At 42.1% G+C, this 26,942-nt stretch overlaps 3 protein-coding genes across 3 annotated transcripts; 2 read left to right on the top strand and 1 right to left on the bottom strand.

Annotated features, from left to right (window-relative positions):
• The first annotated feature begins 31 nt into the window (after window positions 1-31).
• Window positions 32-620, top strand: LOC130703096 (uncharacterized). Its single transcript, XM_057524713.2, has 3 exons — window positions 32-89; window positions 152-363; window positions 444-620. The coding sequence occupies exons 1-3, from the start codon at window positions 80-82 to the stop codon at window positions 618-620; spliced, it is 399 nt and encodes a 132-aa protein (XP_057380696.2). The 5' UTR covers window positions 32-79.
• Window positions 621-4,493: 3,873 nt separating this feature from the next.
• On the bottom strand, window positions 4,494-9,270 carry LOC130703059 (uncharacterized). Its single transcript, XM_057524679.1, has 3 exons — window positions 5,998-9,270; window positions 5,318-5,939; window positions 4,494-5,248 (listed from the first exon to the last, which is right to left on the bottom strand). Exons 1-3 carry the CDS (start codon window positions 9,268-9,270, stop codon window positions 4,494-4,496), a joined length of 4,650 nt encoding a protein of 1,549 aa, XP_057380662.1.
• A 1,839-nt stretch (window positions 9,271-11,109) lies between these two features.
• Window positions 11,110-21,787, top strand: LOC130703057 (apoptosis-inducing factor 1, mitochondrial-like). Its single transcript, XM_059495410.1, has 7 exons — window positions 11,110-11,524; window positions 19,981-20,039; window positions 20,094-20,220; window positions 20,644-20,829; window positions 21,021-21,217; window positions 21,286-21,426; window positions 21,602-21,787. Exons 1-7 carry the CDS (start codon window positions 11,110-11,112, stop codon window positions 21,785-21,787), a joined length of 1,311 nt encoding a protein of 436 aa, XP_059351393.1.
• Window positions 21,788-26,942: the final 5,155 nt, after the last annotated feature.

The following is a 26,942-nucleotide window of genomic DNA, read 5'->3' as shown; positions in this document are numbered from 1 at the left end:
ACAATTTCAATAGCCTGTTGTATTTCCTAGATAACTCTAAAACTCACTTTATTTGGTAGGACTTACCAAATACCCCTCAATGGCAATGGGTACGTACTCTACCTTTTTAAACATATTTCACTTTTAAAAATTGTGTACGAATTGGTTTTAGATGACAGCGATACCATATCTTATGGTCAAAATGTAGCCAAGATGTTGGATATTTATAAAAACGGAACGGCCCCTTATAGTACTGCAGTGGACAATCTCGTCAAACTTACTTTCTCGATCAGAAGAATTCGAGTTATGCAATGGATACCTGAATCAGGCAGAATTGAGAAATTCATAGACAGCCACTGCCCATTTCTTAAACATCAAACTTTTGTAAGTATTAAAATAAATTCAAGGCAATTTTTAAAGTGAAAAATATCTATTGATTATCAATTGAAATATTTTTATTATAGCTTTTCTTGGAGTTTGAATTAATAATGAAGAAACCATGCGAAATTTTTCGAGAAATGTGGACCCAATCGGCCAAATTCATCATTGAAGCAGCAAAAACTACAAATAAGAAACAAGTAGCATCTCTATTATCGTCCAAACCTTTTCAGAACATGTCGCCTAGTAAAAAATTTCACTAAAGAATCGCAAACGTAATAATGACTAACTGTTTTATTTTTTATTTTGCCCAAGAAATGTGATCGAGAGCTCCCCTTGAATTATTCCCATTCTTGGTTCCTGGAAAAGAAAGAGGTGATAAAGCAGCTCGACATTTGGTCGATTCCAGAATGGTAATAGAATTACCTCTTACCAATCAAAGTTAATCTGACTATTGTTTTAATTAATAGGAATCAGCTAACCTTGGAAATTGCATCGAACAGGAAACAAGGGGATCGCCGTTTATCCTATACATTGGATCGACAATACACCTCATTTTGGAGGGTAAACCATTTATGAGATTTCACACAACTGCGGATGCTGTTATTGGATTAATGGCAAGCTACTACGTCTTTCACTTCAAATACAGCAACAAGGTTCAAAACGCATTGTTGTTTCTTCAGTGTTACGTTTTAAGAGTAAAGGACGAAGCAACTGATACTTGTCCATTTGTCCATTCCTTTTCCGCACTGGTGGATAAAATGAAGACTTCTTCATTGTGTTTGTAATTGCAGTGCGTTACAGATCTATACTTTTGTGTTAATCTGAATATGTAAACTAAGATGCATTAACAATAAACGTCATTTTCATTTGGATTTACTGCTATTATTTCAATTATTCATATAAATAACGAGTACACGAACGGGCCATTTGGTTTCATTTTTCGGTAAATATGTCTTTTAACTTAGGTGTCATTTAAACCACTTTTCGGAGGACGTTTACCAATTTCAGGGAGTCTCCCCTAAATTTAGTTTTAGGTGAAATTTCCACCTATCTGGCAGAGTCCGACTTAGGTGCAAATTTCACCGAAATTGGGGCCTTTTTTTAACAGTGTGTGGTTTACCATTGTTTATTCAATAAATTATTAAGGCGGCTGTTTTTCACACGAATGACAAAGACAATGTGTGGGTTGCAAAAATTAATCGCTAACGTTAGTAAACTAACAAAGGCAACCAAAAGAAATGATTAAAAACACAAACAATAAAACTCTTTCAATAAGATAGAGGCCGAGCACTACAATAAGTGAAATAAGAGACCGATTTCAATCATACTACCTAAAATATGCCTATGGGATAACGTATTGCACCTCCTTCGTTACTGGACATGTAATTTCATGGTATTTAATAAATAATTAATAAAATACTATTAGAGCAAAATTAGAATATGTAAGAGCTGTATATTATGTAACGATAGTAGTATGAAATAGTAAAACATTAGTGCAATTGAAAAAGTTTGTTATGACCACATGAAGTGCAATATAAGTAACAAATATTTCTGATTTTGCTCTAATAGTATTTTGTTAAATGAATTCTATTAAATACAATAAAGTTCATGTTCTCCTGTTATTTTAATTAAAATAGCATAAGGAAAAAAGGTTTTGTGAGCCATTTAAGTAATGAGTTAACACTTTCGGTATTTTAAAAAGGAAAATGGATATACACAATATATTGCGTACCGGATTGGAGGCTCATCGTTCCATTTGGAACAATTTAAAAAAAATAGGACTATCGCTAAATAGAAATAGGACTAATGCCTTGGAAAAATAGCACTGACATGAAATAGTTTAAAAGTCAGTTCTATATCTCCCAGTCCTATTCACCGCGAATCCCAATAAAAGATAAAGTTTTTGAAATTGAATATACAATTTCCTGTTGTCGTTTAATATTCATTTTATATTTTAATTACATTTAAACGCTATAAAACTTATATAAAGCCGCTGGGTATATCGAAGACATATGTCACAAAATTGTTTTCATTATGGGAGGTTCTTGGTACTAGCTGAGTCATGCAAAACTTCTGCGTATGCTGCCGAAGAATGGGGCCTCCATCGCTAAGTCTACTTGGATGGTCCATTCTAAATCTTCGTTGGAGGTCCGTGCTTGATGAAAACGTTGGTTTTTCGAAAGGCGACTGCGTGTCTGTCTACGTGGATCGTTGACAGACTAGCGGCCTCGGAAGCATGGACGGATGCAAACAGGTTTTAAGTCGGTGTTCGGCGTCTGGGGCAGACGGCGCTGATGTGGCATGTCCAGATCAGACATATTCACGTTGATTGGGCAGCATGGTTGGTTGCCTTTGTCGCAATTTTTTCTAGGTGTCTTTCGTTTACCGACTGGAATCGGTTGATCCAGAAACGGGTGTAGCGGCCAAATGAAGCAGGAATAGAGTATAATCTAGGCAAATTCCGACTCTGTCGTCTTTCTCCAATCCTTCTAACGGAACGTGACACCATTCCCTTGTTGATCAACGGCTTGGCGAAATGGGAGCATGTTAACGATACATACTGACTTTAAGATTGCAGGTAAATTTCGCACTCTGTATTTTATTTACGGGCACGTTAGCTCAATACTGATATTTCACAAGTCACAATATTTTACGGGAAAACGAGTGACGCGACTGTAACAGGCAAATTCTTGTCTCTAATTGTTTTGCGAAAGGGTGATCTTCCCTCCTCGTCGCGTCGTCTACGTTCCCCTGCCTCCGTTTTCGCCTATGGCACAATACCGTTTTAGATAAAGCCTCTTCTAACTGTTTGGGGCTGTAGGATTCGGAACATAGCCGGCCCTGCGTTCGTAAGCGGACGCACCATCCGTATCCCAAGACTCCAACAAGCAGAGTTTCACAGCTGGGCGATGAAGTTCGGAGGTTTTGGTGGCCGAACGTAGGTGAACGATCGCGGAGCGGACCACGCCATCTGGTCCAGAGAACACCTTGACGACACGAGCGATGGGCCATTCTCCACGGGGTGTGTCTGGCTCGATAACGATCACGATGTCGCCAACGTTGAGGTTCTTTTGTCCGTATAGCCATTTCCGTCTTTCCGTAAGGCTGGGCAGATATTCCCTCATCCAACGTCTCCAGAAACAATCCGTGAGGTACTGAGCGATGCGGTACTGCCTTTTGGTCGTCATGTCGTTTTCGTCGAACATGTCGAAGGGTACGTACGGATTTTCGTGTCCAAGGAGAAGATGGTTTGGCGTGATGGGTTCGGGATCCGCCGGGTTTACGCTTACATACGTTAACGGGCGGCCGTTGAGAAGTTTCTCCACTTGAATTAACGTGGTGACTAAGGTATCTTCAGTCAGGGTTTGTTCGTTAAGTACGAATCTTAAGGCACGTTTTGACGACTGAACTAGACGTTCCCAAGTTCCACCAAAATGTGGCACGGCAGGTGGGTTGAAACTCCAGGTCACTGTTCTTCGTTTTCGTCCATCTCTTATGGCTAGTTGTTCCATCCGGCGAAGACACTCGGAGAATTCACGCACAGCTCCAACAAAGTTCGCGCCATTATCGCTGTGATAATGTTGCGGAGTCGTACGGCGATCTTCAAAGCGACTGATGCAGTTGATGAATGACGAAGTGTCAAGAGAGTATGCCATTTCCAAGTGCACGGCTCTTGATGACATGCAAGTAAACAAACAGGCCCAGCGTTTTACTTTCCGTCTGAATATCTTTACGTTGTACGGGCCAAAGAAATCTACTCCGGTGTGTGTAAAGGCGGGGTAGAAAGGCTTCAGACGGTAACCGGGAAGGGCGGCCATCATCGGGCAGAGTGCTTTTGCGTAGTGTTGCTTGCATTTGAAGCACTTGCTGATAATTCTTCTCACCGTTTTTCGTCAACGTTGAACCCAGTAAACCTTTCGTAACTCGTGAAAGGTTCTCTCTGTAGTGGAGTGAGCGAACTCGAGGTGGAGACTATAAATTAGCAACTTTGTGATTTTCTCATCAGCTGGAAGTATGATCGGATGGCGAGCTTCAGGTGGAGCTGGAGCATTTTCAATACGTCCTCCGACTCGTAAAACTCTTTGATGGTCGATGAATGGCGTTAACGTGATTAGGCTTGAACCAGGATCGAGCTACTTTCCCTCTTTTAAATTGCTATAATCTTCTGGAAAGGCAGACATCTGAGCGCGCCTAAACAATTCTGCTTCCGCATTCTTGACCTCGGTTTCCGATAATTTGCCGAATTCGCGATGAGTTTTTTCTTTACGAGCGTTACTGATGAAACGTTTGACGTAGCCGACAACGCCGACTAAAAACGGATAGCGGAAGGTGTACGTGGTGAGCTGGTCGATGGAATCGTTTACGTGTAGAATCGCACCAACCCATCTCGTACAGCGAACTTCGGGATCCTCTACTTCGTTAGTTCCCTGTTTTACATCGGGGAAGGCCGGCCAATTTTGAGGTGATTGGTAGAGGAAAGACGGACCGGTGAAGAAACGATGTTCGATGGAAAATTCAGATGACGTGACGCCGCGGCTGACGTCATCTGCTGGGTTTTGAGCCGTAGGGACGTAACGCCATTGACTACTTTCGGACAGCTCCAATATTTCGCCTATTCGGTTTCCGACGTAAATATGAAACCGATAGTGTGGGGAGTTGATCCATCTCAAAACCGTTGTCGAATCTGACCAAAATGAGGTTTGGTCGATTTTTAGTCGAAGTTTTGACTTGATCACTGATGCTAGGCGGGCGGCGAGTAATGCTGCACACAGCTCAAGTCTGGGTATCGAAACGTATTTGATAGGTGCTACTCTTGCCTTGGCCATAACCAATGACACTTTAACGCCGTCGGGGATGTCGAAACGGAGATAGGCAATGGCACCAAACGCTGATTAGGAGGCGTCAGCAAACAGATGCAGTCCCACACCTCGTGCTTTTGGTAGCTCTGGGTAAAAACATCGTGGGACGGAAAGCGGGTTTAGCTTCGAGAGGGAGATGGCCCAATTTTGCCACTCATCGATGGTCGTCTGGTCTAGTTGATCGTCCCAGCCAACCGATTTTCTGCATACAGCTTGCAGAATGAGTTTAGCTTGTAGCAACACCGGTGAGAGAAAACCAAATGGGTCGTAGACGCTTGACGTTTCTCGTAGTATTTCACGTTTCGTCTCTCCATCCAGTTTAATGCTTGCGCTCACTACGAACGAGTCGCTACCGTAGTCGAGTGAGAGGCCCAACGTCCGTTCTATGGGCATTCCGTGTAGCGCTAAGTCGATAGACGAAACTGGGTTGCCAGGCAACGACAGCAGAACCTTCGGGCATGATGAGCCCCACTGGGCGAGCTCGAATCCTCCACGACGTAGAACGTTTGTCACCCTTTTCGCTTGCTGAATAGCTTCTTCGGCAGTTGGGAATGACGTCAGCCAGTTGTCCACGTAGAAATGGTCGATTACTTGTTTCGTAGCGTCGGCTGCATCAATCCCACCGTCTTCGGCTGCTTGACGTAGAACGTGAGCACAAATTGTCGGGGAGCAAACTGCGCCGAAGGGTTGCACGTTCATTTGGTAAACGGAGGGCGGTTCCTGTATACCCGGGTCGCGATAGAAGAAGTACCGGCCCGTCTTGTGGCCGCACTCTTACTTGGTGGAACATCTTTACGATATCCGCGCTCAATGCCATAGGATGTTGCCGGAAACGTAGCAACACACCAATTAAGTTGGTTAGCAGGTCAGGTGCTTTCAGCAGGGCAAAGTTCAGCGACATTCCCTTGTAGTACGCGGAGGCATCAAAAACTGGGCGGCATTTGTCAGGTTTCTTCGGACTTATCACAGGGTGGTGAGGCAGAAACCAGGTACGGCCAGCTGGACGGTAATCGACCTCCTCGGCTGAAAGTTTTCGGGCGTGACCAAGACTGATGTATTTGTTGATTGCAGCGGAGTATCTTCTACCAAGATTTTCGTCGGCGATGAGTCTTCGTTCTAGCTTTAGGAAGCGAGCTAGTGTAGACTGGCTGTTGTCGGGGAGGTTCGGCTCTTCGTTTTTCCAGAGGAGTCCCGACTCGTAACGATCGCCTACGAATCTTGTCGTTTCGTTTAGGATCTTGTTTGCACGTAATTCATCGTCGCTGACCGGCACCTTGACAGCTGCTCGGGCTTCGTAGGTCTCGGTGAGTAGAAAGCGATCGATCGCATTCACAAGATCTTGATCGGGTGGGGGCGCTAATGAGAGCGAGTTGCACTGAAGTTGTGCAACGGCGGCCGGAGAAATCGGACCGGCTATACACCATCCAAAGGCTGTTCGGAGACTTCGCGGAGCTCGCTCGTTCAACGGATCTCTTTTGATTTCAAGCACTTCTTGCGGAGCCATATCACACGAGCCGATCAACACGTTCACGTCCACGGAATTTTGGGCGGGAACCTTCAATCCAGCTAGATGAGGCCAATCCTTGACAAGCTTCTTTAGATCGACGTTTTCGTTCTTGATTTTTAAGACGGGAACGGAGTAACAGTTCGGGATTTCGAAAGAACTGCTTTTGTCCAACGACGAGATTCTGAAGGACACCTTTGTCGTGTGTGCAGTTGGGTCGCGGCCGTGGTACGTTCCGATTATCGAAATTCCCTTCTCGCCTTGAAGTCCCAATTCGTTTGCAAGCGCGCTGGTTATCATTGAGATTTGGCTACCGGGATCCAACAATCCGTACCCGGTCCAGGTTCGACCATTAGCTTCGATTACCATAGGGACGATAGGCAGCAGGGTCGTTTCGTTTTCGTAGCCGAAGGAGACCGCGCCGTTAAATGGGCCCTTTCGAGAAGAGTGTGACGTCGGGCTCGATTGTGGCGTTTTCGGATACATCCTCGGTGCTCCGTGGAGAAGAGGGTGGTGAAGACGTTTACAATCTTCTGTTCCACATTCCTTTTCCCTTTTACACTCGGAACTTAGATGGCGGTCGTCGAGACACCGGTAACAGCATCTTTTTTCTTTGACTACCTCCGATCGCTCCGTGGGATTTAACGCCTTAAACTTCTCACAGAGGTAAAGGCGATGAGCACCGTCACAATATGGGCAGGATGCGATGTTTACGGTTGTGGAGAAGACCATAGGGGGCGTGGTCGACTTCTTCGGTTTTTCGTTAGACGATTTGTGGACGTTTTCTCGAGTCTTCGGATGACTGCCTTGCTGGAATGTGGGGTCGACGCCAACACGGACGAAATACTCCGCCATCGTAACGTCATCGAGCCACGTGTCCAGGTCGAGTATCGTAGGCAATCTATCTTGAATTCGATAGCTCACTTCGGCCCATTTACTGCGTAGTTTGGACGGCAATTTTCCAACCAATTGAGCCAAAGTGGTGCTGCTGTGTAGCTCCAATCCATATCCACCCAGTTGCAAAGTTGCGACGACTGAACGGAGTGTGGACGAAAACTGCTTTAAAGATTCGTAGTCGCTATCTTTAAACGAAGGTAGCTTTAGACGCAATGAAGAGCAGGCGGTTGATACGATTCTTGGATTTCCGAACTTCCGATGCAGCTCTTTCAATGCAAAGGAGTATAATCCAGGGTTGAGTAGAACTTCACCGAGGTTCTTCTGAATTTCGGTCGTCAGGCATACACGTAGATGATGTTGACGTTCGGCATCGCTGAAACATGTGTCGTGGATCTGAACCTTGAATGACTGGATAAACATAGGCCAGTTTATCGGGTTGCCGTCAAACTTCGGTGGTTCAGCTTTCGGCGGTCTCGATGATGAACGAAATGTCGGAGGTGGGTCATGACGATTCACGGTGAATATCCAGGCATCAGGGGAGTACACCGTTGGTTGCGAATCAGGAACTGGTCTCTGGGACGGAAACGTTTGTTGCGTAAATCGGTTGTGTACGGGAGGCGCCGACATCGCGATTGTTGGATGTGACGGCGGACGTGAGCTGGAGTTGATTTGCTGAGCTACCCGATCGAATATGTTTGTGGGTGCGTAGCTTGAGGCGTTGACGTTCAAGTTAGGAAACGACGAAGATGGCTGGTCAAACGTAAACGGCTGTTGGGACGCAGCCGGATCGTGTTGAGAGCATGGTTGCGTTGTCGTTGCTGGTCTGTACGGCATGCAGAATTCTGGAACAGGCGTAGCGGGTGCATGAAATGGGACGTTAGAAGTTTTCCAGACATCTGATTTATCAAACCCGGACGTTTCGATTTCATCCGTCTCTTCGGTTTCCGCTAATTCGTCTGCGAGTTGTTTACGTAACAAGGAGCTAGTGTAACGTTGCTTCTCTAACTCCATTTTCAGTTGTCGTTCCTTACGTGCTGCTTCAACCCGCTTTTCCTCTGCCTTTCTGGCGATTTCGAGCTGCATCTTGCCAAGTTCGAACTGCTTTCTACGTTCTTCCTCTTCGGCTTGTTGTAAGGCTTCGGCCTTTTCCTGTTGAATCCTTAGTTGCGTTTCCTTTTCTAACCGCTCGGCCTCCTGAAGTTTACGTCGTGTCGATGAGGTTGATGAACGGTTGGAAACACTACTACGGCTGAAACCTGCAACTGATCTTGCGCGGGCCTGAAGGGAGTCGATGTAGTTGGCCATGTCGGTTAACGCCCTCGAGTGTTTGATGGAAATATCAATTCCCCAGCTGGTTTCTCTGTCTAGATCTTTGCCGTCGAACTTGCAGACTTCCACGTAGCGACGGTGAATTCTTTCAACGATGTCGTATGCACGAACCAGGCTTGTTCGCTCAATCTCGATTGTTCCAACATCTTCCTGCATTCGGACGGCAAGGAGAGCTTGATTGAGTGCCATCGTGTGGATTCTCTTGGCCTGCGTACGGTGCTGTTTTAGCTGAGCGGGGTCGTTTGTCCTTTGCCATTCTTCCAAATCTTCCTCCGGTTCTTCTTCTTGAATAACATCGAGGGGGAAAGCTTCGTTGGCCATGCTTGAATGACAACGGATGACGTATGGGATCAGTTTACGCAACGTGTTACGTGATCTGCCACGCGGGACTGATTTGCGAGTATGCACTTTAGACGTTATTTAAAGGCATGAGCTTGTCGACGAGACGGGTACAAGGTAAGGTTTCGACAATCAAGTTATTAGGACAATACTTCGTGCGTAGACGATTCAATGTGCTATAGGGCGAGCACATGTGGCGTAAATCGTCTAATTAAGTTTTGTTCTAAAGGTAACGCTTGATTGTAGATCCTTTTGATAGGAGACAACGTCAGCATGAGTTTTCGTGCTGTAGCGTAAACGATGTGGACGATACAGAGCGATAAGACGACTACAATTTACGGATCAGTTCGTTGGGATTCACGATTCCCGGTCGATGCACCAAAATGTTAACGATACATACTGACTTTAAGATTGCAGGTAAATTTCGCACTCTGTATTTTATTTACGGGCACGTTAGCTCAATACTGATATTTCACAAGTTACAATATTTTACGGGAAAACGAGTGACGCGACTGTAACAGGCAAATTCTTGTCTCTAATTGTTTTGCGAAAGGGTGATCTTCCCTCCTCGTCGCGTCGTCTACGTTCCCCTGCCTCCGTTTTCGCCTATGGCACAATACCGTTTTAGATAAAGCCTCTTCTAACTATTTGGGGCTGTAGGATTCGGAACAGAACATGTAGCCGGATTACCGCCACGACACCGGAGGATATTCCAAGTTTCATTGTCAGAATTCGACAGCTGGAACAACTTGGGGTTTCAGCGCGACCAGAGGTGGCGCCAAATCAACAGCATTGGACACCCCCGCTACAACAAGATCTAGCAGCAACGTTTCGGAACTTCGGGGAGAAAATGATGTGGTCGAAGGTGACGATAGACAGGCTGTGAATAGGATTGTCGAAGGAAGACGGGCTAGTATTGCGGATGGAGTGCTGGTATTGCCACAGGACGGGCCACCAGCCACGTTTTTTTTCGTCTAAGCCGGAAAACGCAAACTTTGTCAATCGAGGCAAGGCCATTGTTGACCAGCTACGCTTCCTTACCTTGAGGACACCTCCTTCCTATAAACAAGGTAGTCATTATGAGCGTTGGTGAAGTTGTAGACTCCGGAGCCACGAGTAGCGCCATTAGGTTTAGCACGGCCAGTAAGTTAAGAAATATGGTGTTGAGGTACGGCGAGAGTGATTATAAACTGAGAGGAGTAGGCAATAGAGTAGTTGCAGTAGAATCTTTTTGTTTTTGATAATCTGGTGAGAAGGGAGGAAAATAGAGTTGGCAGAGGTAGCAGTGATTCAATGGTCACCTTTTTCTTGATATTGTCGGTTGATTGGATAATAAAAAGCGGGACAAACATTGTAGTAAAGAGAGGTAGACTTGCGTTAGAAGGGAAGGGATTGCAGTTTATGGGACAACTATTGGGGATATCGAAGGGTGTAGAAAGTGTGAAAAGTTAAAACAGAAGAAGAAGAAGGTATAATTCGTGGACGAAGTGGAGGATACCTCAGAGGAGGACTTTTCGGCTTAGACGCCCTTGTTAAGATGTTACAAGACGAATCTCCCCCGAAACGCAGTCGACAAGGTGTAAGTTTTAAATTAATTCAATCTTTAGTTATTCCAGGTGACTCACTGATGTTGGTGTCGGTGAAAGTGCAGAGAAATTTCATCGGAAATGGAGCGGTAAAATTGAGTTGCTGTGCTCGTTCAGGTGGAGAGTGGATGGTATCGCCAGCCATAGTTCAAGTGAGGAAGGAAAGCTGAAGGTTCCGATAGTGAACTTGCGATCCAGCCCACCAAGGTTTACCGGAAGGGTGCTGATTTCGACGATGGACATAGAGCTTGGAGCAGAGGTGATGATGGAGGCAACGGAGGAGATGTCAGTTAGCTGTACGATGATAACCGGGGTAGCTGAGCAGCTGAACAGCTGTCCATCGTCGGTAGCAAATCTGAGGTTCGAAGAGGAACTATCGGAGGATGAAAAAACCAGTCTAGGGTCTCTAATCAAACGGCGATGGAGATGCTATCCTGGTAGCGACGGGCAGATCGGCATCACCGATCAGGCGGAACACGTGATCGACCCCGGCGACGCACAACCAGTCCGATCCGCACAATATCGCGTTTCAAGGTATGACAGGGACATAATTGTCGACGAGGTGGCCGAAATGCTCAGAGGAGGAATTGTCTGGACCTCGTCAAGCCCTTTGGCAGCGCCAGTAGTTTTGGTAAGCAAAAAAGATGGGAGTTTGCACAGACTATAGGAAGTTGAATTCGGTTACTAAGAGAGGCGTATAACCTCTACCTCTGATTGGTAATGTTTTTGATCGCTTGGCAAACGCAATTTTTTTTCTAGTCTTGATTTAGCCAGTGGCTATTGGCATGTTCCTGTTGTTGCGAAAGACCAAAAAAAGACCGCGTTTGTCGTCTCAGATGGTCTGTATGAGTTTTGCCGCCTACATTTAGGTTGAACACCGCCCCGTCAACCTTCCAGAGATTGCTGGATAATGTGTTGAGGCGTCTGAAGTGGCACATGTTACTCGTCTATTTGAAAGGTGTCTTAGTCTTCAACAAACACGTGTTCTTACGTCGTCACAAACACCGCACTGCAAGTAGTCAGGAAACAACATAAAACTTTAGATGATGGGGACGAGCACGAATTTCAAGAACGCAACGGGCTGACTTGAAATTCTGTAAAGACGGACGAGAAAACAGAACGAAACGAGTTTGAGATTTGTGCCACTTGCTAGCGAGGTCGAGACCGAGGTCGGGTGAGGTCGGAACTCCTAAGCTCCGCCTTTCGTTACCGACTCTCTTCCTTCGGGTGCGGCGTCGTCAGATCGGTTTTAAATGAGACCGTTTTGGCGAGCTCTAACTCGCCAACAGGACGCAAGCAATCTCGATTTGAGGGCTGCCTTACTACAAGACGATGGTTATGGGCCACGGCCGGTGGCGTTCGTATGTAGAACGTTATCAGATGCGGAATCGCGCTATCGCGCGAATGAGTTAAAGTGTCTTGCTCTCGTTTGGGCGCTTAAAAAGTTCTGAACTTATGTGTATGGACGTCGGTTTTCAGTTGAGACCGATAGTTCGGCGTTCAAGTGGATGCATTCAAAGAAGGAATTGAATGGAAAGTTTGCTTAATGGATTCTTTCTTTACAAGGGTATGATTTTGAAGTTCGCCATCTTAAGGGTACTTGTAACGTTGCGGCGGATGCTCACTAACACAATCCGAAAGAAAAGTTGTCGGAAAGCGAGGCAGATCATGTATAATTTGTATTGTGGAAAGTAATAAGCCTACGGGCTATGCCCCCCTATGAACTGGCTAACCTCCAACAGGTAGACAGCCAGGTAAAGAACATGGATTTCATAGATTTTACGTTTTCTAACCCTGGTAGAAGACCCCATGAGTTTGTCATCAATAGAAAAGTCCTCTGTAAAAACCTTGTTGATCCTAGAAGAAAATTTCTCCTTGTCGTCCCCTCTGTACTCCGTAGAGAAATTTTGTATAGTTGTCATGATGATCCCCAAGCAGGGCATATGGGGAGGGAAAAAACGTATGCAATGGTTAGTGAACGCTATTGGTGGCCTAAAATGTGTGGTCGTGTTAGAAAATATGTATCTTCTTGTATGTACTGCCAACTACATAAGCATTCCGTGGGTCAGACCGTCGGGTAAATGCAGCTTATTCCTCCGCCTGCCTACGCCTTTGAAATGTTGGGTATACACCATTTGAGCCCCTTGCAGACGACGCAATCTGGAAATAAACATGTGATACTGGCGATAGATTATTTGACTAAGTGGGTGGAAGTTCCAGCCGTCCCCAATGCCTCCGCTAATCACGTCATCCTGTTCATCCAAGAAAACATCATTCATCGTCATAGTCACCCCAGAAGAATTGTGAGTATTCAAGGCCCACCGGCCGTCAATAAAGTCAAACAAGCGACCACTGAGGTCACGGCGTTTTAAATGGTGTATGGCCGACTTCCGGTAATGGCAGGCGAAAACTGGTTCCCTTGACCACCAGAATATCCAATGCCGTACCAGAATTTTGTTAAACGCGTGAGCGAATTGCGAAACGCGGCTCGGGTGCGCATATTCGAAAAACAAATAAAAGGGAAGGAACGAGCTGATCGTATTCGCCAAGTGACAGAGGATTTACGTGTTGGTGAGGTCTTATAAGTGCGAAGAAAATTAAACAAAAAAGGAAAAACGAAAAAGTTTTTGCCTATGTTCATAGGGCCGTATCAAGTGATTCGAAAAGTGTGTGAGACCACTTATCTTGTGGAAGACTTGACCGCCAGATGGAAAAAGAAACAGTTTAGGAGGCTTAATGCACATGTGTGTCAATTTCATCGGTTTCACGCCCGAGAAGATGTGGAGTAGAAACGTGAAGAAGATTATAATGCGAGTGGCGAGGAGACGGAAGATAAATTGCAGGAGTCGCATGAAGATTTACCGCTGGAGGCTGTCGACCGAACTGCAGAAGATGCACCACAAGACCAGCCGGGAGAGGTTATGGAAAACATATCCGGGAGGCAGAGTCGTCCACCCGCTTGGCCAGCGACTACGAACGACACTGAACACGGCTCGTCTTGCTCGTAGTTGGTAGGCGTAACTTTGCTTCACCTTACGTATTTAGAATTTTTTTTTTTCCTCTCTTTTCTCTTTTCTATTTTGCGGGTTGTTTGTTTTCGCTCCCCCATATCGTTGGGACTTTCTTGGTTGTTGATATTCTTTGTCTTTTTGTGGTGTGATTATTATTATTATTAGTATTATTTTTGGTGGTTTTAAAAGTATATCTTGGCACATTCGTTGTTTTCACGTGCATGAGTTTGTTAGTTCGGGTACAGCAGCGGTCTACATAGTGGGTCATGCCGTGCAAGGGGATAACCTTCCCACTTTGCAGGTTTGTCCCACTTTGCGGGTCCCCATATGAATATATAGATGAGATTAGGCAACCCGGCTTGGCTCAGCAAGGGCTATTAAAATATCCGGCGTCTCCCAAGATGGGAGTTGCTGAACCACTTTAATAGATTACATTGACATCAGCTTCATTCTCAATCTGCTCCATGACTCTTAGTTGCTCACCTAACGAAATACGTTGATAAAATTTTCAGTATCTAAAAGCATCACATCCCCTGTTTTTTGCACGCTTTTTGACATTTTTTCACAACACTAGGAATGAGCAAAAAGTGGCTAGGCGCAAAAACTAAAGCAAAGTGACTTTGTTTGTGAAATATGGCGATTTTCGCCAAAATATTTCATCTATTTTTAGAAACATATTTTACAGAAAAATTGTTATATTTGCTAAGCTATCTAAAAGAGCTCCAGCAGCATGAAACATCAGAAATTGTTTCCAATATTGCGGAGTTTTAAACGTTACCGCGCTTTAGCTACTTTAGTCAGACCCCGAGATTTCATTTCTGTGCAAGCGCCGCACCTTCCCACTTTGCAAGAATTCCCACTTTCCGGGCCTCCCACTTTGTGGACCGCTACTGTACAACTAACGAGAAGCCAGTGGCAACGAGCTATCCCTCTTACCGATGCCGAGTTGATCCCATACCTAATCCGAGTGCTCTGTCGTGCTGAAATGGGTATAGTCATGACAGGCCATCCGCTTCATTTAACGCATTCCTTACCGAAATTTGTCCTTTAGAAAGTATTCACGAGCCACTCACCCACTCCCGGCGTTAAAGAATTCCTCATGTCTTCTACTCGCACAACGTTCAGGGAAGCATAAACAACTTTCATCACACTGTTTATATCCCTTTACACACACACACCTAGTACGAAACCCTACTCCGCAGAGCAGTGAAAACGGCTCATTCGCACCCCAACAAGCCGGAACTAAAATGACATATGTTCAAAACAGCTTCTTTTTTCGTTCGTTTGTTCGTTTCCGCAGATCCAGGGATCAATTTGGTATCGGACGGCGTAGATTTGAGGTGATTCGACTGAGGACATCACGCAAGGCAAGGTGTATCTTCCCAAGACAGTGCTACACGGCTAAAACAAGGGAAACCGCGTGCTCACCACAGTGCGTGGGTCGATTACGCAGCAAGCCAGATAAATTGGGTATAACGAATCCCCAGAAACTTTCAAGACTGACACCGAACGATTTCCACGTTGACTTTCGACGGACAACTCGTAAGACTCAAGAAACCACCGATGTGGCCTCGTAACGCGTTCGTAGAGCGGTAAAAAAAAACGCGACCTCACGAGACAGTACACTGGAATTGTTGCCTTCAGTTGTGATCTCGCCGTTGCCACCAAATTTTGCGGAAAGTCTTGAAAATGAACGCGGAACAACGGGCATGTTTAAATTTCTGGTGTTGCCTATTAACGTTCAACTTTCGTCTTTCGATCGCGTCTCGTACTATCTACTGTCTCCCCTCGTCACATCCATCCCAAAAAACAGGGGGTTAGGAAAACAGAGATACTAACTACCTCAAAGCTAACCAGGATACGAAACCCTCGAGGGCCTAAGTGTTGGCATCTGGACGTTTTGCAGCATAACTAATTATCAAACAGGAGAGAAAATTAAGTTCTACACAGTAAATGCAAGTCTGTTAAGTTTTACGAAGTAAGTACAAGTCTTTCCCAATAAATGCTAGTTTTATTCCAATGTTAAAAATCAGAGGAAAACCCCATTCCTGCTAGTTTGGGACAGCCGACGCTATTTTAGGGCAAAAATATTTTCAAAAAACAAAACAAAACTTTTTTCAATATTCTTACATCAATCAACGCAGAATTCCAAAATAAATTGACTGATGTAGGATATCTATCCGTTTTTGAATTATTTCACAGAAATAACGCAAAAATAGTTTCTGGACTTAGAATCTAATCTGGCTTCATTCCGCAGCTTTAAAAAAAATTATTTACGTCGTTTCACTTTTTTTCCGTAACTTCAAAGAAATAAACTTTTTATGTTTTTAAAGAAAATTTCGTATTTTTTTCATCTTACCAGGTACTAAACGAGAAATTTTTCGGAAACTGTTGTCCCTTATTGGGACACAAGTTTATTTGTAGTTTTTTTCCAGAAATTTTCCCGCGGTTTTCTTCGCTTCTCATTTCTTTTACTTGTCGTAATAGAAATTATAAATAAGTAATTAGTTTTAATTAAAAATAAAAAAAACTGTTTTATTGTTCTCGTCATAGCTTCATTTGATTGTGCTTTAAGCGAAAGCGCTAATTCCGGATACACTTTTTGAAGGGCATAGGAGGGCGGGAATTTTCTTTTTATAATTTACGAGTTAGCACAGTGGATGAATGCCTGGATGGTGAGACGAAGGTCTGAGGTTTAGTCCTCAGCACCTGAAATCTAATTCTTGTGTTTAATTAATACATTCGATGTATTTAGATACGGTGGAATATGTCTGTCTATCATGTTTAATTAAATCTCAAAAATTAATATTTTTGTCTGCATTTTGGGGCTTAATTTAAATAGTATTTATAAATAGCAAATTTGCCCAAAGAAATTTGATAGCTCAGAGGTAAAGCATACGCTTCACGATAGTAATGGCTGTAGTTCAATCCCAGATAGCAGTTAAAAGTAAATAGTTATTTGGCAAATGCTACGAAACTACCATACGGCAGTATACTGATGAAGAAAAAATTCCTACATGAGTTTTCCATTTTTATTTTTTCTGCAACCTGGAGATTTAACAGTATCGCACAAAATGTGAAAAAATCAAGAAAGATGTACAAACAATTCTTTTGTCTATTCAATTGTTATTAAACCATCGACCTTCGAATTAACAATGAAACGTTCTCACGACTTGGCCCGTTAACATAATATAACAGAAAATGAAAACGTTATTTAGTATCTCATGTGCTGTCCCGATTGCCGGAGAAATAGGACCCGGAGATTTAGGACCCAATGTTCAAACATTTTTTGAAGGGTCCTATTTCTCCATCACAAGGGTCCTATTTCTCCTTGGTATTGGTCCTATTTCTCCGTCATAGATAGCCCAAGTGTCTGCTGTTAGAAAAGAAGAACCGACGGGTTATGCAGTTTTTCGCACTGCAAACAACGTTATCAATTGCTCGTCTAATCATTCCATTAGAACTTTTTTGTTTGAATTCATATTTGTAATTTTTTTGCACGATTACATGCTCTATCTTAGACTTGCCGCGCCGATCAATTTTCCGATCTCGATCTCCGATCCGATCTTTTGAGTTTGATCGGATCGGGCGATCATTTTTACCGATCTTTTTGTACGACATCTAGCGCTCAAAGTTTACACTATTTATCGAATTTAGCATTGGCTGTCACAGCGACAGTCACTGACGGCCATTGAGGGTGAACACTAAACAGCATCCCTCAATTGGCATTCGCAAAAATATTAGTGAAAGAGTACCATGTGGCTGCAAAATCGACAGCTAGATGACGAAAAGTTTGATCGCTCAAAAAGATCGGATCGCAATCATTTTTTTGGGATCGCCGATCCGATCTCCGATCTTTCCCAAAAGATCGGATCGGCGATCATTTTTTGATCGAAGATCGGATCGGCGATGTTTATGGGAACAATATTACAACCTACAACTAAATATCGTCTGAAGCAAGGACAAGACAAAGGACTACTATAATTCACTCTTGATTCAAATACCATTTATTTCTTCAATACATTTTCAATTCTTTTCACAGTTACAAAGATTCCAATAATTATATTAAAATCAAACCCTACTTCTGTAACAATGCCAGGCGGTGAAAGCTGTCTGTTATATAGGGTAGGAGCGCTTTACACCAAAGCATTAAATGTAATAAGCAAAACTGAAATGTCCAACTTGTGTAGGGACATCTATGAGGAAAATTGCAATAGTTATGGCGTGGCTTCTGTTAAAGCGGAAGAGGAACAATAACCTCACAAAGCTACTAATAATGACAAATCCATTTTAATTATTTTCGACCAGGCAAGACCTTTTTTATGTGCGTCAGTGATTACCAAAGTCACTAAACCTTTTAAAATGAATCCAAGATGTTTTTAAAATTTTCAACGATCATGGAGGGCATGCAGGTGCATTGTTATCCAAAACTATCATGGCACGGCTTGTAAATAATAGAACACGAGTCAGCTCATCTATGAGTCAATTTCGGCCATTCATACGATAATTTGGCTCTTTTTTCGCTAGTTTATTTCAGTTTATGCTTTCTTTTCATTTTCCGTTTTCTTGATGTTGATTTATCCCTTTTCTGTTGGTCTTCCTTTCTCTATTCCTGTTCTTCGATGCGTTCAAACTTCAAACCACTTTTTTTTCCTTTGTGATTTTGATTTTATCCTGTTTCTTAATTAGTTTGGCAAGTAATTCCACATTGTCTTTTGCACCTATTGCTCTTAGTATTGTTTTACCTATTGTGATACAGTAAAGTAATAAAATATTTGAAGATCTAAGAATTTTTTTTGTTTAATTTAAAGTTTACCTTAACACCTTCAGCTCTTTGCCGAGCACCTTCCCATGGCTGTTTCTCTTCAATGCTTCTTGCCTTATCAGCTTCACCTTTGCCTTCCAAGAATATCAATTTTTCTTTTACTTTTTTATGTTAATCATTGCCGCGTTTGGATTTAAAGTGGGTTTCAGTTTAATAGTCAAAATCAGTTAGTGTTGATAATTAAGGAAGTACAACAACGCGCGGTAAAGAATCAAACGGCAAACTTGTATTGCTTGGCACTGAAAATAAAATGTTTTTTAGAATACAGTAAACAAAAGATCATTATGGAAATTATTCACCATTCTGGGTCAGTGTTAAAACACTGACACTGTGATTGACTGAGAACACCGGAAAAAAGGCTAATAAATATATTAAAATTACAAACTATGAACCTCAATTCTTATTACCTTGGTCTACCAACACATTAGTGAGTTCGTTACAACAGTCAACCCCTTTCATGGACTGTTTGTCACGTTGTCTTGCTGAAATAGGAGGTACATCTGCAGATATGAAGAATATGAATTCATAAATTTCCAGGGACAACTGTAATTAAAACTACCATTATTAGCTTTCAAAATGAGAGGTTGGCGAGCTTGGATGTTGCAATCAGTGAATGGGTTGCGTTTAGTTTGGCCACCTGCATAAACAATCATCTAGTTATGTTTCATGTTTTAAAGTTTTTACAAATTACCTTTTTTTACTTGAGGACAACAAAGCGGAGGCTTATCATTGTGCTTTACTGTAGAAAAGTAGATTAGTATTAGCAATGTGGAAGAATTATCAACAATGATTCTTCTCTCTTGATATGGGGGATATTGACAATCACTCTTCTACGAGTTTGTCTTTCTCCCACAATATGTTTTTTTTTGCGAATCTCAGACATTTTAGATAACTTAACGAGTACGCAGAGCTCCCAACGGCTAATAAGCTTCGCATTTGTCACTAATAACCTGCAATCAGAATATGATGAAACAAAAACAACACAACAAAGCCTTTGTAGAAAGCAGAGCCGGCCTAGCAGACGCTATGTTGTCATGAAAATGTAAACATAACAACATTGCCAGATACTGCAGCTGATTTGTTCAGTAAAAAATGTTTATTTTTATGATTGTAAATTGCGCAACGCTGCAAGTTAACTTATTTTCCCGCCTTTACAACCGACGCTATTAGTTGTCCATTGTGTCTGATTGCTTGCTCTGACTTTCCTTTTTTTTTTATAGTCCCTTATATTCGGTAAGTAATGTTTTCAATTATGTTTGACTAACCTGAGCCGGTACTTCTTCATTTGCCGCCTTCCGTGCCATAAAATCCCGTGACCCTAAAGCAAAGGTAGAAAAGTAATTCATTTTATCTCGCCATTTTTAATTGAATCATTCGTTCTAGGTCTTAGTCATTGGTGAAGAAAACCACTTGCCTTACATGAGGCCACCACTATCGAAAGAACTGTGGTTCAGTGACGATCCCGAAGTGTCAAACAAACTAAAGTTTAAGCAGTGGAACGGAAAAGAGTGAAGGTGATTGTCTAAAGTTATAATTTTGTATTGCGTTATTTTAACGAATGTGACTTATTTTTGGATCCAGTTTGTTCTGCGAACAGGATAAATTCTACTGCAGTCCCGTGGAATTGGTTGCCAAAGAAATTGGTGGCGTTTCAGTTGTGTGAGGACATCATGTAGTTAAACTGGACATTGTTGGTCGCAAAGCTGAGTTAGATGACAGCCATACCATCACCTACGACAAGTGCCTTATTGCCACAGGTGAATTTCTTTCGTATTTATCTAAAATTTAAAGTACTCGACGATTATAACTTATTGGAATGTTGAAAAACTTTGATAATCTTCCTGCTAGATAGTATCTGAGAGCCATTGTTTAATTATCATTTCACTTAGACACATTTTCAACTATTAACTACATTAATTTATTATCGTCTTAGGTGGCAAACCGAAATCGTTGCCATCGCTGAGCAGTGCCCCGGAAAATGTCCAGGTGTACGTAACACTATTCCGCAATATTGATGACTTCAGGCGACTCGAATCCATCTCTCGCCAAGTCAAATCCAACACGATCATCGGTGGTGGATTCCTCGGCAGTGAACTTCCCTGCGCTCTTGCAAGAAGAGGTAAAAGATACATAAAAATTATTCACTTTAGATTACACATCTCTGTGATTACAACCTTATGGAATGTTGAACAGTTGTGATTATTTTCCTGCTAGATAGTATCTGAGAGAATTAATAGCTAACATTATCGCCCTTCAGTTTGAACTGTTGAGAAATGATGTAATGGAACCAGTTATTTTGTTTTTATGTAGCCAAAACAAGTGGACTGGAAGTACTTCAAGTCTTTCCTGAAGACGGTAACATGGGCAAAGTTCTCCCGAAATATTTGAGCCGATGGACGACCGAGAAGGTGATGGGTGAAGGTGTTCAGGTTTTACCCAAGACGCACGTTCAGGGAGCAACCATGGAAGATGATTATGTCGTTTTGACCTTGCAGGATGGACAAAAGGTATCCCTAGCTGCATAGTAGTCTTGTTTAAAGTGTAATTTGACATTTTTCTCAATTGTTTTCGTTAGTTTAAAACAGACCATGTTGTTGTTGCTGTCGGTCTGGATGCTAACACGGATTTGGCTATCGCCTCTGGTTTGGAAATTGACCCCAATTTCGGCGGTTACAGAGTCGATGCTGAACTTGAAGCCCGTTCTAACGTCTGGGTGGTAGGCATGTCTATTTACGTAACGTTATTATGGTTATAATTTATGATTAAACATTTTCCAATATTGATTTCCATAATGTTGTTGCTAGATAGTATATGAAGCTATTGCAAACACAAGTTCTTCTAAAATGTGAGTTGCACAAAATTGAAACGGGCTTTGTTTATGGAAATTTTAGGCTGGTGATGCTGCCTGCTTTTACGATATCAAACTGGGTCGTCATCGTGTTGAACATCATGATCAAGCTATCTTGTCTGGTCGTTTAGCGGGAGAAAACATGACCGGCGCTGGCAAACCCTACTGGCACCATTCCATGTTTTGGTCAGACTTGGGACCTCCCCACATAGCACCGGGCTGTCGTTAAAACATCCCGAGGATGTCCGATCGTCCCGAGTGAGGAGATCCCGAGGAGCTCTTTAGGTAATATTTAAGACCCCTTCCTTTCGTCCAAATGTCCGGGACTAGTAGTATCTTTAAGATAACTTTCTAGACAATCTGCGGACAAATTTAAGTTTTCATTTTGATGCATGAAAGACGTTCATGACGATGTTGTTTTTCATAGGCGAATTCTCAAATATATCTTATAGTTGCCTTTAAGACTTCCGTAGTTACCCTAGTAGCCCATCGGCATCGTTTTGGCACCGTTGCTAAAACGGCTGTGGTTGGGATCAAACTCGGGTCTCCCGCATCACAGTCGGATGTTCTTTCCACTGGACCATTCTATTCATATTATAACTGATATTTCCGAACAATATAAATAGAAATCTAGAAAAATACTTAATATACTAATAATAATCTAATACTTAAGTTTTTCGACAACAGGTCAAAAACAGAATTTATAAAACCTAAAGATGAAGTCAAAATCAAGTTAAACTTTCGTTCCCTCAAAAGCAATTAAACCAATTTTGCTAAACGTTTTTTATTTTCAAACTTAAGTATGATTTGTTAATTTTTTTAAGGAAATGAATTATTTAAGATTAAAGTCCTATCATAACTAATGCTTGTTTTAAGCATTTCTTATGCTAAATAATATATATTTTCCTAACTCCCACTTTTCTAGCTTTTTTTTTTTTAAGCGCAAGTTTAATTTTAAGGCGCTGAAACCAACCCCCAAAACTCAAGCTAACCTAATAAACGTATCCCATTTTTAATGAGCACAACATTTAAATGATGCCGCTTTGATGCCGATTTCGTGCCTTAAACGTGTCGGCTCTCTCCGTCATCTGCGGAAGGTTTCGGGTGCCGAAATGGTACCCTTTTCATACCCGCCTTGAGGATGCCTTACTTCCTGCAAACGGGTACCATTTTGGTGCCGTTTTGGTGCCTGAAATCGGTGCGGATGCCTTTCCGGTATGTACGGCACCTTTCGGGTAGCGAAACGGCACCGCGTGCTACTAGGGTGTGGATCACGACGTCCCAGAGAATGGAAAATGACGGCCAAATGCATAGAAAATGACGTCTAAAGTATGGTTAAAGACATCTAACAGACGTCATAAAAAATGGAATATGACGTCAAAAACTTTACGCAAATATGAGGCCTAAAATGGTAACAAGAGTCCACATGACAAGTAATATATTCTTGAATTAGCAGTGTACATCAACACATTGCGGGGCCATACGGCCAATACAGGATCAAGTAAATAAATAGGGACATGTAAAAAAGCATCACGATTTGCTTGCTGTACTTTGCACGTTTCGGACGTCAGGTTTCAACAATTCTTCTTCGAAATGTTGGAAGTCTTCTTTCGTTTTCAAAGAAGTCCGACAATAAAGAAACAATTAATTTTGATTGTTTTATGTTCATTTTCGCGCAATAACTGATGATATGTTTTTTACGCTGTGTATACCCCTTAAAAATAGACTGATAGAGGCGACTTAAATTTTCGGGTATAGGCGTCTACAAGGCATCTCAAAAACACCCAACAGACGTGTAGAGCACATTTAAAAGACTTCTTTAAGATATTTTAAGACGTCTAGAAAACACCTGCATTTTGCCTTTAACTTCACTGATAAAGCTGTAGAAAATTCGCCCTATCTAGACGTCTTAACGACACCTTCTTCTGATCCCGTTTATCTCTTCAATAATTGTCCTGAGATAGTCTGATCTTGGACGTCTTAAGAATATCTTATTTTAATCTTAGTCCTAGGTCCCGAGTTAGTCTCTCCGGGGACATCCTTAAGACATCTTTTTTTGGCTCTAGAATCGTCTTGTCCTTAATTAAGCCTGCCTTGACGTCTTTAAGACGTCACTTTTTAGTCTTCCTATTCCGTTGACCTAAGGAAGTCCTGACAAGATATCTTTGAGACGTCCTTTTTTGGACAGAACTGTCTTTGTACCAAAGTAGGCCTGACCGGATATCTTTGAGACGGCCTGTTTTAGTCAGGGATGTCTTTCGGACTATGGGACATCCTTGGCATATCTTACAGGTAACCCGGTGCTATGTGGGTCATGTTGGCTATGAAGCCATCGTCATTGGAAACGATGGCCGTTTTTGCCAAATCGACGGCCGCAGGCACCCCGAAAGCTGTCGTCGAAGCTACTGGCGAGGGTATTCGATCAGAAACGGAAAATGTACCATTGACTTTGTCCGAGGAAATCTAAATTTTGTACTAATTTTTATTTGTATAATTCAAGGCTGCTACAGAACAATCTTCCATATGGCTTCCTCCCGTGCTGACGCCATCAAAACCGCGCCGGGCTTAGAATTTGAGTAATTTTTTGTTTCATTATTTATATTTTGTAAAAATAAATGAAATGTAATTCTATTACAAAGAATTTATGGTTTTATTTTAATTGGAAGCTATTTCCATTACAAATTTTCCTGCGTCCTTTGGCTGCCGTGATCCGGACATTCCCCGGATGTTCGAATACGTACGTTCACCGAACGTACGGATTTGCCATCCTGCAGACGTCCAACTAGGGACCTCCGTAGTACTCCCAACTAAGGGACCTTAAAGAAACAACCTTATAGATAAATGGTTTTGTTTCTTGGAGTTTCACCTACGAAACGCTTTTTTGTTACCAGCTGGAAAATTTGTTACTCGACAAAGATGGACACATAAAGATTGCTGACTTCGGACTTTGTAAGGAGGATACAACGTACGGACGGACTGCCAAAACATTTGCTGAACCCCCGAGTACCTTGCCCCCGAAAGTGCTTGGAAGACAACGACTACGGGAGTGCAGTACGTTGGTGGGGCTTGGGTGTTGTGAGCTCATTTGCGGTTACTTTCCGTTTTACGACCGGGATCGCGACATTCTCTTTGACCGTATTCTTTTGGAAGAAGTTAGATTCCCTCGAACACTATTGCAGGAAGCGAAAGATTTTCTTGGTGGGCTTTTAGCTAAGGATCGACATAAGAGATTAGGAGGCAGCCCGGAAGATTATCAAGAAATCATTCTACATCCATTTTTCCTACCGATTTGTTGGACAGATCTAGTTCAAGGGAAGGTACGTAGGCGTGCAGGTTGTATTTGAATGTTTTGATTTTACCCTGTCTCCTACACGCAGATTCCACCACCGTTCAAGCCGCAAGTGGTAAGTGAAAGACACCCGATAATTCTGTATCTATGCTTATTATGCTCAATGAGAGAAATAAACTATTTGTACAATTGATAAAACTCTTACGAATGTTTGCGTAATCCATTTTTAATTACTTAATACTTAAATTGAAAATTTTAGGGAACTAATTCCTAAGTGTGAAATGCACGCTACGGAATTAAAAATGTGATAAAGAAATAAATGGTATTTGAATCAAGATTGAATTATAGTAGTCTTTTTCTTTTGTCCTTGCTTCAGACGATAGCTTGTGTAAGATTGTAATATTATTCCTATATACATAATTCATCAAATGTTAGTAATACTGAACTAGACATCATGATAACAAATCTCGTTCCTAGCACCCACAAAAAAACCCATGGAACTCATTCAATTTCCGTGCTTACCATGTAGGCCTAGTTCTTTCCTTTGTCCACAAAAGGCAAAAACAATATTTTGCGCAAGGGCAAACAGTGTTTCATTATTAAATTAACGTTTCTTAAATTATTTTTATATAATAATTTCTTATTTGTCTGTGTATTAAGAGGTACTTAAACGCCCTCCCAAGAATCCTCATTGAGGCACGAAGAAAAAAGAAAAAAAAGGTGACTAAGGACATTAGTAAAGGGATGGTAGGCCTGAAAACACCAGTAAGAAAATGTCAAATGCAAAAATCCAAATACTGTGTGAACAAAATTACTTTTCTATTAAATGAGCTCTAAAAAGCAATAGATACAGCATATAATCATGCAAAAACATTACGAATACTAATTCAAAAACAAAAGTTATGATGGAGTGAAAACACGTCATATTGATAACGGTGTTTGAAGTGCAGAAACCAATATAACCCGTTCGGTTTTCTTCCTAAATATCGGACAAATAATGGTCGTTCGAGATTTGTCCTTTTTAAGCTGGAGAAATAGGACCAATACCAAGGAGATATAGGACCCTTATGATGGAGAAATAGGACCCTTCAAAAAATGTTTGAAGATTGGGTCCTATTTCTCCGGGTCCTATTTCTCCAGGTCCTATTTCTCCGGCTACCATCCACCGTTATCCATTCTCACGGCAGAAAAAGTAAATAAAAATTTGGCGGAGGTGGAAAAACGGAGGCAGCTGCAACCGGGAAAAGTGCAGGAAAGGGAAAATTGAGAAAATTCAAAAAACAGTGCGCCACAATTGGATGAAGAATTTGACGACGACGTGGATGAGGGATACCCCAATACATGGAAATGTAAGTTAAATTTGTCATTTTAAGAAACATCGATTAAACAGAATTTTGGTGGAACGGACCCTTCCAGTCACTGCCAACACCAGGGCCATCTGAGGCAAATACTTCTCATGTCACTTTGACAAAAGATGGTGTGTTTTCATGGTATGATTATAACACTTGGTTAGTTTAATGTTTTTGTTTAATGTTATGTTATGTTGTTTATGTTTTTAGTTTAATGTTTAAAGTAAAAAAGGGCAAAAAGACAACAGGGAAGGTTTTTATAGAAGGATCACGACGCTCATCGAGGCTTCAAGCACGATTGAGAGTCGGAGAGTCTCCTGACTTTGTCGGAAAAGCTCAGCAAAAGTTGCTCCAAGCTCTCTGTATGCTGTGTAAAAGCACAGGTACAGAGGATGATTGCAACCAATGTAGGGTTTGCGATTCATGGATCCATAAGGCCTGTTTCGGTATGGATATTCTTAAGGAACATGGCATCCCCAGCTTTTGTTGTCCAACTTGCATGGATACCTTTGTCAAGTAAACAAAAGCTTTTCAGTTTCAGGTTTTCCCCCTTGATATTTAATACGATCTATTTTACTTTAAAGAAACAAGGAGGTTGAAGAAAAAAATGCCAGGAAATAGATTTTTTTATACATTTAGCAAGTTGTTTTCTGTTTCTGTCTGTTCTCTTTCTGTAAAATTATACTGTTTTTTCTGTTTACGTTGTTGAAAAAATATACTTCATTTTATTGTTTGACTCAAACCAC

This window comes from Daphnia carinata, chromosome 5 (genome assembly GCF_022539665.2).
Source record: "Daphnia carinata strain CSIRO-1 chromosome 5, CSIRO_AGI_Dcar_HiC_V3, whole genome shotgun sequence".
Taxonomy (NCBI): Eukaryota; Metazoa; Arthropoda; class Branchiopoda; order Diplostraca; family Daphniidae; genus Daphnia; species Daphnia carinata.
This window is presented reverse-complemented; position numbering and strand designations above follow the sequence as displayed.